The sequence below is a fragment of the Saccopteryx leptura genome, chromosome 1, assembly GCF_036850995.1.
Source record: "Saccopteryx leptura isolate mSacLep1 chromosome 1, mSacLep1_pri_phased_curated, whole genome shotgun sequence".
Lineage (NCBI taxonomy): Eukaryota > Metazoa > Chordata > Mammalia > Chiroptera > Emballonuridae > Saccopteryx > Saccopteryx leptura.
Genome location: NC_089503.1, coordinates 86819794 through 86832693, shown reverse-complemented (window position 1 = coordinate 86832693; position 12900 = coordinate 86819794). Strand labels below are relative to the sequence as shown.

Here is a 12900-nt window from a genome sequence, read left to right as displayed (position 1 = left end):
TGTGTCTTGGGTAACTTTGTATTTTGAAGTCTGCATCTGATTCTTTCTGGAACAAGGCAGAATATAAATACATTTTTCATGGATTTAACTAAACAGTCATTGCCCCTATCCCAGTTTTTTTCACAGCAATAAAATACATTTGAAAATTTTTTTACGGAGGACCCGGGTTCGATTCCCGGCCAGGGCACACAGGAGAAGCACCCATTTGCTTCTCCATCCCTCCGCCACGCTTTCCTCTCTGTCTCTCTCTTCCCCTCCTGCTGCCAAGGCTCCATTGGAGCAAAGATGGCCCGGGCGTTGGGCATGGCTCTGTGGCCTCTGCCTCAGGCGCTAGAGTGGCTCTGGTCGCAACATGGCGACGCCCAGGATGGGCAGAGCACCGCCCCCTGGTGGGCAGAGCGTCGCCCCTGGTGGGCGTGCCGGGTGGATCCCGGTCGGGCGCATGCGGGAGTCTGTCTGACTATCTCTCCCTGTTTCCAGCTTCAGAAAAATGAAAAAAAGAAAAAAAAAATTTTTTTTAATTGGTTTAAGGTTTATAGTAATTTTTTTCCTTGAGGAGCTTATTAAATATTGTGCTACATTTTCATTTGCTATAATACATGAAAATAAATCCTATGTAAAACATTGCAGAATAAAAATTAAACATGTGACACACCATGGGAAAAGTAATTAAAGATGCATTTATGTTCATTTGTTCACAGTCTATATTCTTAAGAAACACAACTAAGGACAACATGGAAAGGAAAATGAGGTCCACTTTGCTTCCTATTTGTTTTAACTTTGCCCTCATTTGATTATTTGAGAGTTCTATTTTAAATAGGATCTAAAAAATCCCCCCAAAACAAAAAATACTCTGAGTCCAGATAATGAACATTATTCTAGAAATATGGTTTTGAGGTGAGTTTTATAGCAGGTTTTCACAAAGTAACTTTGGATTCGCTCTACAATATATCTAACTAGATGGATCCATTGGCTTAAAACTAAGTAAAAGTATAGATATGCACATGCACATGTTCCTGCACAAATATTCTTATGTCCTGTCTTGCCTAAATTCTAAATTCAAGAGATAAGGAACTGAACTATATGTTTTATTCTAGCCTTATCTTTTAAGATTTTTAAAATCATATAGACAAGTAAAACTTACAGGAATGGAGAACATTGATTGCATTTCTTCCATAATAGCATTTATCTTTTTAAAGTCTATTTAAAATAAAAATAAATTATTTTTAACTATAGTTGACATTCAATAATATATTAGTTTCAGGTGTACAGCATAATGGTTAGACATTTATATAAGTCATGAAGGGATCCGCCGATAAGTCTAGTATCTATCTGGTACCATACACAGTTATTTTTTACATAAAAGAATTTGTTTACTCTAAGAATTCACATACACCTATACATGTACTTTAATGATAAAATAAGAAACGACTTTGCAAACTAAATTAACTCTGAAACAAGAATGCCTGGTTTCAAATTCCAGCTCTACTATTCATGAGTTATGTGACCGGTAAGCAAGTTTCTGGACTTTATTTCCTGAGGTGTTTTTTTTTTTTAAATCTATAAAATAGTCATTTTAGTATCACCTAACTCTTCAGAGTACAATGACTACATGAGTTAACAGAGTAAAGCAGTTAAACAGTAACTGGCACATAACAAATACTGGCTGTGTTGTTAGTATTATTAATTTATAAATTTTTCTGTAATAATGAACTCATTTGAAAGGCTCTTGAAAGCTACGGGCCCTCTTCTAAGAAAAAATTGCACAATCATCTAGGGTTTTGCTTACCAGTTCAAGGGCTGCACAGTGCGCCCTTGAGACCCATCTGAACATATCTCATCCTTCTGTTCCAGCTAGAGTTTGGGAATCTCAGATGGACATGAATCCTGTACCGTGGAGGCACAAGAGCTTTTATTGTCTCCTTGTTTCATCGGAAATTCATTTTCACATAATTTAGAAAATTCACTTATTGCCACTTAGCTAATGAACGAATGCAACTGGAACTTGAACCTAAAATGTTGGCCTTTATTTAAATCCAGTGTCATTCCAGGACATTGCTCCAGTACATTATGGAAACTGCCCTGCTGTCCTCTTCTCTTTTCTTGGTACTCATAACTTCTACTTCATTTATGACATCATCAAAATAGTGGCGTCACTTGATGCCTGATTGTACTCAAGTCGATGAAATATATGTGAGGACAACAAGCGAAGCAAATATCTAGCCAAAGATCTGGGCATTGCAAAGTAGACGCAGTTTAATGATTTTATTGCTGCTTCCTCAATATTTCATCCCCACTAAATTAGCTTGCTTTTTATGAATAATGATAATACTGTGGTCTGCCTTTTGTTATTATTATATTAATAAAATATAGTATTATTTTGTTGGTGCTATATAATGTTTCAAGAATTTTACCATCATTTAATAGAAAAGTTAATTTATTTAGTTATCAATCCAGAACATCAACATATGTAGTTGCAAAATTTTATACCAGCATAAAGAATTATTCTATAATTAGTTATACATATAAATAAAATCACCACCTTAGAAGAACACTGGAATACACAGATGGTTATTGTATAATTGCATGTGTTTTGCACAGTGTATGAAACGTAGCTAAGATTTTCTTTTTGGTGTGTATTGTGGCAGATGGGGAAGATAATGCGTGGACCGTTCATGAAGTTCGTAGCACACGCCGCCTCCTTCACCATTTTTCTGGGACTGCTAGTCATGAATGCAGCTGACAGATTTGAAGGCACCAAACTCCTTCCTAATGAAACCAGCACAGATAATGCAAAACAGCTGTTCAGGATGAAAACATCCTGCTTCTCATGGATGGAGATGCTCATTATATCCTGGGTAATAGGTAAAGACAGATTTTGCATCATCATTTATTTTTGCAGCCCTAGCAGTTGGACTGAATGATACTGATTTCTTCACACATCAGTTATATACAAATGGATACAGCATGATACAATGTATTCACACCATGATTTTCTTTGTGTTTTTAAAGCAGAGTTATCTTGGGTTCATTATCAGTGCCATAGTCTCCTCACATGCCCCAAGAAAGACCAGGGAGAATATAAACAGGATAGTATTAATCAAACGCCATCAATGATGAAAAACCACCATTCATATTTTGGGAGAGCTATGGCTTAAAGCTTAAAAAACAACCACATGATTTTACATTGAGATTTAATAAGAACTGAAATTAATAGCCACTCATTTTTGGAACATTACGTACCAGAAACTGTCCAAAGCACTTTATATACATCACATACACAATCTCTCTGCCTCTGTTTTCTAATATGTAACATAATAATTACATATACCTTACAGCATTTATGTGAGAATTAAGTAGTTTGCTTTAGAGCAGTGTTTCCCAACCTTTTTTGTGCCATGCCCCACCTTAACCTTTCTAAAATTTTTATGTCCTCCCCCATGTAACATACATAATTTTTAACATTAAAAAATTGATTTGTTCACTTAATAAACATAAATGATAGGTTCTAGGAAGAAATCACTATGAAATTGTTAACAAAACACAGTAAGTAAAATTTCAAAACATATAATGAAAAACAGAAATTTAAATTCCAAATAATTTTAATACAGATTTTTCTATATTAATTTATTATTTTAATTTAGTGTGATCCTTGCGCTTGATGCTTGCTGCACAGAGATTTTATATTAGGTTCCAATTTGGTTAGCTTTAGTCTCAAGTCTCCACGTTGTGTTATATCCAGCCGATTTCTTTTTTTTACCAGTAAATCATTTACAGCACTAAATCCACATTCAGCTAAAAATGAAGATGGAAACGGTAGCAATAGTTTTCTTGCACATCTGGTTGAATTTGGGTATTTGATTTCTGTTTCCTCACAAAGCCATGCCATCGCTCCTTTGATATTAAATAAAGCTTTAACTGACTCATCATTTTGCAATTCTGCGAGTTCTTGATACTGCATATTTGATATATCAGACAAATCCACTAACATTGGCTGCATCATCCATGTTGGGAAATCAATTTGTTTTAAATCAGAAAATCTTTCTTTTAAATCAGCTGATAGAATATTCAAATGATTGACAATAACAAGTAAAGCGGTATCAGTTACTTCACATTTTTGGAGCCAATGAAACTGTTTAAAGTTTTTGTTGTTAATATGTTTCTGACATAACTCAATATTGGTAATGAAACCAAATATCTTTGCTTTTGCATCAACAAGAGTTTTATTTGTTCCTTGAAGTTGCTTATTTAATATATTTAGTTTTTCAAAGATATCGGCTAAATGACTCACAAATGCTTTACCATCTATTGTTAACAGATACTTCATTTCAGGTTTGTCGCTTAAAAAATCACTAAGAGTATCAAACAGTTCCATAAATCTTTTCAAACAGTTTCCTTTAGATAGCCATCTGACTTCAGTATGAAGTAAAAGTCTCACATGGTCTTCATTTTGTTCTTCACAAAATAGCTTGAAAAGACGCTCACATTTGGCACTAGCTTTAATAGCATTAACATACTTTATTACTGTATGTAATACTTCATTCAGAACAGGTGAGATGTTTTTAGCTACCAAGTTTTCCCTATGAATAACACAATGCACAAGAATCATTTCTGGATTCGCATCTTTCATCAATTTTAAGCAGCCATTTTTCTCGCCCATCATATTGGGAGCACCATCTGCAGCACAAGATGTTCTATTTTTCATTGGTATATCATTGACATCTAAGTAGTTTTTTAGCTTATTATATATATCTTAGGAGGTAGTGGTGCTTTCTAATCTTTTACAGAACAACATTTCTTCAGCAAAATGTCCTTTATCAATATATCTTATGTAAGTTATCAATACTGCCTCACTGTCTCTCAAAGTTGATTCATCCATTTGCAAGGAGAATTTTCTTGTTTTCAGCTTTTCAATAAGTTGTTTTTCAATATCCTCACTCATTTCGTCTATTCTTCTGCTAACAGTATTGTCACTGAGTGGCATAGCTTTTACATCTTTGTCATCTTTTTCAAGAACCATTTTAAGAAATGCTGATATTGACGGTTTTATTAAATTCTCTCCTATAGTGTGATTTTCTCCAGTTTTAGCGATGAATAAAGAAATTTGATAACTAGCCTCAAGAACATGATTATTAGTTGAAGTATGAGCAGTAAATAGAGACTTTAATGTTGTTCTTTTTTCAAAATTTTTCTTTAAAGTTTTAAAGTAACTCAAATCTGAATTAATATGAGCACTATGTTCTGCCTTCAAATGCACCTCAAGACGACCTCGTTTCATTGATTCGTTGGTCAAGCATTGCTGGCATAAAAGACAAAAAGGAATCCGCTCATCGTGAACAGCGGGTATGAACCCAAATTTTAAATATTCCTCCAAATATTGACGAGTTTTTTTCTTGCTTGCACCACTCATTTTACTATGGGCTATAATAAAAATAAGATCAATTAAAAACTAATATTAAAATATGTGTTAAAATATATTCAATGTGACATAGAGTAAACGTATACTAAAAATTCATATTTATTTAAATGTATATAACACATTTACTACACTACCACCACAAATCAAAAGGTATCTATATTTTTTCCACTTGACAAAATTTTCCTGAAAGTTATGCTTCTAAAATTAAAATTGTCATGCATGTACTATTATAGCCCCAATAATATTTATAAAATATTATTGCTTTCTAGCCCTGATGCAAGAAGTACTTAATAAAGAGTTTAATATTGACAAAAATAAAATCAAATACTTACCAATTATATCTATACAATATATATATGTATATTTATTAAATCAACGAGCTTTTACAACAGTTTTGACTGACACTTATTTCAAATTAACACCAACTGAATGATGTGAAACACTACAGAAGTTGCGATGGGCCAATTAGGTGAGAATAACTGCGTTGTTTAATGAGTTTTTAAAACGTCCGGGGTTCCCCGCAGCAGATGGCATGCTCCACGGTGAACGCAAGATGAAGTTTACTTGACGACGCCAATCACCCAGTTGATATTTTGGTCTCATCAAACGAAATTATACTTAATAATTATTTACCGCAATTATTTAAGAATTGCATTTTTTGTTAAATTTGGCACCGATATCTATCATTGCATTTAATTGGCCCAGGGTGAAAGAGTTAAAGTCATATGGAGTCCATTTTCAAATTGCCCCCCTTAACTATCGAATTAACCCTCTGTGGGGCGTGGGCCCCACGTTGGGAAACACCGCTTTAGAGTTTCAGGTGGTAAGTGAAACAGAGGGAATGCAGTGTTAACTACTACACTCTTTGTCCATTAATTATACATATGACTTGTTACTAAATATACTATAATGCAAATAGGAAAAATATTTTAATTGGATATTTATGAATGAATAAATTCAATAGCTATTAAGTGCCTTTGTTAGGTAGTGAGGATACCAAGGTGAATGAGACATTGTCCTTACACTCAAGGAAGTTATGATAAGTCTGGGGACATGTCAATAAGTAAATCAGTAATTAACTAAAACCTATGTGGTAATTACCATAATTGAAGCACTGTCAGGGTATTGTGAACGTATGCAGATTAGGCATCCCCAGCTGAATGAGGTGTAATGTGGAAGGGGTAGAGAAGACCTCCCTAGACAATACCTTCAATCTGAGACTTTGAAGATATGAAGACGTTAACAGAATCAGGTGTTTAGGAGGGAGTAAGGCCACTACAAGGCATGGAAATGTTAGATGTGAGGATGTGGAATGAGCTCCACACCTGGCCCAGGTGAAATGTTAGGAGTTAGGTCCAACTAGAACACAGATTCTTGGGAATGTGGATGAAGAGAGATAAGGTAGTGAGATGGCCAGGGGATGATTTTGCAACATTAGTGATATGATTGAATCACTCACATTTTAGGGAGGTCACAGTGGTTCTGAAGTAGAGGGTGACTTAGAAAGAGGGGTGAATCTAAAGGTGAGAAATCACCGGATTCCTGTGCAGAGGATGAGGGCTGGAATTCAGGAGATGGGGAAAGGACTTGAGAGCTTCTTAAATGGTGTACTATGGAAAACTCAGTGATGTATTGTACAGAAATAATTTATGAGTATTCAATAAATGTTAGTCGTTACTTTTCCCAAGTGCCACATACTGTGCTATGCAGCTTACATGTATGATTTTACTCATCTCATAACAGTTCTGTGAAATAGGTGCAAACTACTATTATACCCATTTTACAGATTGAGTTTTAGGAAGTTGAAGTTACTTATCAAAGATTACACAGCTAATAAGCAGTGGGACAAGGTCTCAAATCCATGGCAATCTGATCCCAAAACCTGTGTTGCTAAGTACTACACTAAATTTTAAAGAGAATGTACAGTATTATTAATAATTCCACCAACAAGAGACAACTACTATTAATAGGATCCTGAATTCCTTCTAGTCTTTTATTGTACTTGCTTTAAACATAAAGTCATAGAATACATAGCATATTTAACTATTTTTACTTAACATGTTTAAATGCTTATGACAAACATTTTTCACCTTATTAGTCCAAGTCATCCAAGAAACATGTGCAAAGAAGGATTAAATATATGACAATCTTATTAAAGGCAGCTGAAATTCTATTAAGAGAAATTTCCTGTGAGAGAAAAAGGGAGAGGGGAGGGGCTGAGGAAGGATACAGGGGCTATCCGACTGGGATGCAAGTCTAATCCTGAGGGAAGGTGAGAGGGAAGGAAAGTTGGGAAGAAGCATCCTGGATCTACATGCAGTCTAAGGAGAGTTTGGTAAGTCTGTCAGGAACTTCTTGAGAAAAAATTAGCCATCAGAGAAGTTCCATGTCTCCCAAGAAGGGGTGCCCTCAGTCATTGGCTGGGAGTAGCCTATTGGAAGCATGATCTTGGGACAAAAGTGGCAATAGTCTTCAGAATACAGTGGCTGAGGCACATGGCCAATTAAATTTCTGTAGTTGGACATCTGTGAGATACATGCTCATGGCCACTACCCCATAGTAATTAAAATACCATATCAAATGGCTGCATAATATTCCATATGTGGAAATCCCATAATTACTTCTATTGTGTGTGTGTGTATGTGCATGCGTGTGCGTGCGTGTGTGTGTGTGTGTGTGTGTGTTGATTATAAAGAATCCTACAGTGAACATCTTTTGAATATATATTTTTAGGTGTAGAATTAATACATCAATGAATGTTTTATTAAGCATCTTGATGAACTTTGTCAAATTGCTTTCAGATAATTCACAGAAATTGCCATTACTGTGGGATTTTGAGGGACATGGGAATTTTGAGTGAATGGTTGGTTTGGAGCCAGATGTTGAAGCATTTTGAATACCAGGCTGAGACCTTTCAAATTTATTTTGTTTTATTGAAGAGCTGAAGCTGGAAAAAAACCTGAATTGACCATGTCTCTGAGTCTCGTTTTTATCTCCCACCTATGTATGGAATCATATAGTTCTTAGTTTTTTCTGATTTACTTATTTTGCTCAGTATAATGTGTGGGAGTTATGGGGTGGAGGGGAGAAGAGGGAGGGGGTTGAGGGAGGGGAGGGGCACAAAGAAAACCAGTTAGAAGGTGATGAAAGACAATTGGACTTTGGGTAATGGGAATGCAGCATAAGCAAATGTTAAAATAACCTAGAGCTGTTTTCTCTGAACATATGTAGCCTGATTTATCAATGTCACCCCATTTAAATTAATCAAAAAGAAACTGAATTGATATTTTAACTCCTTTCCAATGCAGGCATGATATGGGCTGAATGTAAAGAAATTTGGACTCAAGGCCCCAAGGAGTATTTGTTTGAGCTGTGGAATATGCTGGATTTTGGTATGTTAGCGATCTTTACGGCATCATTCATTGCAAGATTCATGGCATTTTGGCATGCTTCCAAAGCTCAGAGGATCATTGATGCAAATGATACTTTGAAGGACTTAACAAAAGTCACACTGGGAGACAATGTGAAATACTACAATTTGGGTGAGTTTACAATAACGCAGTCAATATAAGTTAATAAAAAAATGTAGATTTTTCTTATAAAAGTTCATGCCAACAGTAGTTTTTACTATTAATTCTCATTGAAATTTTGGTTAGTTTCTAGCTTCTTCAGAGTATCAGTATCTGAAGAGGCATGTTTTTTGCTTCTTCCTTCTATTTTTCTTCTGGCTTGAAACCTCTCATAATTAATTGCAAGAATTATCTCATTTTATCTTTTGGATCATTTGGCTAACTACCAAACTCCATTGAGAATGCCTGTTTTATGTCTTATATTTGTTTTGTGTTTTTTTTCTTATCTTTAAAATAGTACACATTTGAGTACCATTTGCATTTAAGACATAAATTATTTGAAAGCAAGGCAATTGTTAAGTCTCTGAAAGGGCCTCCAATAAATAACACCACTGTTTTACACCCAGGCTTTGACCAAGTTGAAAAATAAAACAGAAAGTTAATATGAATACCAGATCATCACCTCTAATACTGATAAATTTCAGAAGAGATGACATAGTTCTGAGTTGTTACTCAATGGTCTCAGCAATTTTGAACCTCAGAAGTAGGCAGATGTATCCCACAATTTTCAGACAGCAATGGACAGAGCAGTCCTCTCCTAAGAGGGGTATGACAGGATGTGCCTGTGTTATAGTCCTCCATGAAGGTCAGAGGAGAATTCTCAAGAAAAAGAAGGCAGAGCAAAACCAGGTACGCTCCATTATTCATCCCAATTTAGGAATGTGATAAATCATTCTACTTTCCCAAGAGGAAAGTGACTAAAGGATACAAATAGGTTCAGTTATTTGCCTGTGGAAAATCCTTTCTTAGAGAAGCCTGGACTGGAAAAACAGATTCCCTCTGCATTCTTATTTTAAACCTCTGACAAGAAGTCAGCTAACACATTCAGCTGACATTCTTTAGGTTTACTGGCTAGAGCACGTAAGGATTTCTTTTTCATTATTAACTTTTAGTATTGATTTAACATTTAATTTTTTTTTTTTTCGTATTTTTCTGAAGCTGGAAATGGGAGAGACAGTCAGACAGACTCCCGCATGCGCCCGACCGGGATCCACCAGGCACGCCCACCAGAGGGTGATGCTCTGCCCACCAGGGGGTGATGCTCTGCCCCTCTGGGGCGTCGCTCTGTTGTGACCAGAGCCACTCTAGCGCCTGGGGCAGAGGCCAAGAAGCCATCCCCAGCGCCCGGGCCATCTTTGCTCCAATGGAGCCTCGGCTGCGGGAGGGGAAGAGAGAGACAGAGAGGAAGGAGAGGGGAAGGGGTAGAGAAGCAGATGGGTGCTTCTCCTATGTGCCCTGGCCGGGAATCGAACCCGGGACCCCTGCACGCCAGGCTGACGCTCTACCACTGAGCCAACCGGCCAGGGCCTTAAATTTTTTAATTACAGAATTTTATAAAGTCAAAACTATTTATCTGTTTATATGTGGTACTTATATTTAAAACACTATAAAAAAGGAAACAGCTTTTTTTAGGTCTTATACCCATTCCTAACTCCACTTAGAAATTTGTCTCAGCAAATAAGACACATTTATAATAATATTTTTCATTTTTCTTACACATTGTTTCTGTATTTTTCTTTCTAATGGTTTCTTAATTGGATTTTTGAAACAGCTAATTATATTAGGTCATCAAAATTGATAAATGAGTAATTGCTCATTTTTATGACAAAAATAGATTTGAGTGATCCATAAAATTACTTTAGTATGTTTAAATAATCACAAGAATTCCGCAAGCCCAAAATTACATTATAGTGTAATAATAGTTTAAAAATAAATAACAAAGGCTACTATTTATTTAATGCCAAGCACTTTCTAAACACAGAAAGTATGTTAACTTACTGAATTCTCACAACAGATGAGAAAGGTAGGACTGGTATTCTCTTGTTTTCAAGGATGGGAAAATGAGGCTAAGAGAAGTTAAATAATTGATACCAGCTTTTTCCAGTCTATCTACTGGAATTTTTACATACTCTGAATCCATAGTTTGAGCTCTTAACTATTATACTATACACTTATAGAAAATTGCCAGCAAACCAGGAAGGTCATTTTCTCAATAATTCTTTTTTCAGAGACAGAGGGATAGATAGAGACAGACAGACAGAAACGTAAAGAGATGAGAAGCATTAATCATCAGTTTTTTGTTGTGGCACTTTAGTTCATTGATTACTTTCTCATATGTGCCTTGACTGTGGGGCTACAGCAAAGCAAGTGACCCCTTGTTCAAGCCAGTGACCTTGGGTCCAAGTTGGTGAGCTTTGCTTAAACCAGATGAGCCCGCGCTCAAGCTGGCGACCTCGAGGTCTCGAACCTGGGTCCTCTGCATCATAGTCTGACGCTCTATCCACTGTGCACCACGTGGTCAGGCATTTCCTCAGTAAATTTACAAGCTCAAATATAGCTGACACTTAAAGAAGCTCTTTAAGATCAGAGAATTTCATTGGGAATTAGATTGCTATTGTAATTACATTCTTAACCAGAAAAAGTTACCTAAATAAACAACTTAAAGAAACTCACCATAACTCTTGTCTTTCCTTTTTCCTAGCCAGGATACAATGGGACCCCTCTGATCCTCAAATTATATCTGAAGGTCTTTATGCAATTGCCGTAGTGTTAAGTTTCTCCAGAATAGCTTATATCTTACCAGCAAATGAAAGCTTTGGACCTCTGCAGATATCACTTGGAAGAACAGTAAAAGACATCTTCAAGTTCATGGTCATATTCATTATGGTGTTTGTGGCCTTCATGATTGGAATGTTCAACCTCTACTCCTACTACATTGGTGCAAAACAAAATGAAGCGTTCACAACGTATGTGATCTCAGATGTTTTGATGACAGTGATTGTAGATTAAATAAATATGAGCTTCAATGATTACAGATTTAATAAATGTTGTGTAAAACAAAATGAGACCTCCACAATGTATGTGTTCTCAGATATTTTGATGGTGAAAATTGTGGATTAAATAAATGTTGGCTTAACAGTATTTGTATATGTCCATGGGATAAATAATGCTTTGATAAAAATTTATCTCCAGGTCCTCTTTAGCAGAATGAGAGGATTTTTAAACGAGCTGAAAGAACTCAAAAATATAAGCACTTTTCTAACATAATGGTAGCTAACATTTTAGAGCCAAGTACTATAATAAATCCCTCACATGTATGATTTTATTATCTCCATTTCACAAAAAGAGGAAACTGAAGTTCAGAAAAGTTAAATACCTTGCTGAATGCTGTTGCACAGCTGTGCACACATTTGAAAAGCTGGAATGTAACCCCTTGTCCACTGACTTCAACCTCTGTGCTCTTAACAGCTGTGCCCTTCTGCTTACAAGGCTGCTGGGCGCTATGAGAATGGCTGCTTTCCTTAGTCAGTTTGTCAGATTTTATTTAGAAGATCTATGTTATCAACAGTAGCAAGAGTTTTGATTTATGTTCACCATAGATACACATGTTTTATTACAAAATATGCTTGGAATTGATTACTCAAATATTAGATCTTCAGTGTCACAATCAGAAGCATATACCGAAGCATAACCTATTATTAAACATATTTTTGCGGAGTGCAGTTTATCAGAGAAATGAAGCCACCAGGGTTAAGCAGAGGGGTTTAGCTTTGATCAATCATTCTGACTAAAGTATTGAAGTACCTACTAAGACATGTCAGTGATTTTGGTAACAGTTTTATATATATAACAATAACAGTCTATGTTTATATTGTTGTAATTTCCTTAAGATATATACTATTATTATCCACTATATATTGCATATAATTGGAAGTATAGATGAGCAGGAAACCTAAAGGGTCTCTAACAAATAATATTTTAACACTTCTATTGCCAAAGCTATGGATTGTTTTAGTGTTAACATCTGTTGTTACGAAGTTATGTTAATAACATTGAGTATTTATATGTACC

General features: G+C 35.6%; 1 protein-coding gene across 4 annotated transcripts in view; it reads left to right on the top strand.

Moving 5' to 3' along the window:
* Nucleotides 1-12900, top strand: part of TRPC6 (transient receptor potential cation channel subfamily C member 6) — a 134868-nt gene that overhangs the window by 105526 nt on the left and 16442 nt on the right. For 3 of the 4 annotated variants that reach the window (XM_066371184.1, XM_066371177.1, XM_066371205.1), the window contains exons 5-7: nt 2649-2865; nt 8728-8961; nt 11531-11795. In XM_066371184.1, the coding sequence (XP_066227281.1) occupies nt 2649-2865; nt 8728-8961; nt 11531-11795 (716 nt within the window). The remainder of the gene's footprint in view (nt 1-2648; nt 2866-8727; nt 8962-11530; nt 11796-12900) is intronic. The other variant, XM_066371194.1, reaches the window with a different exon arrangement.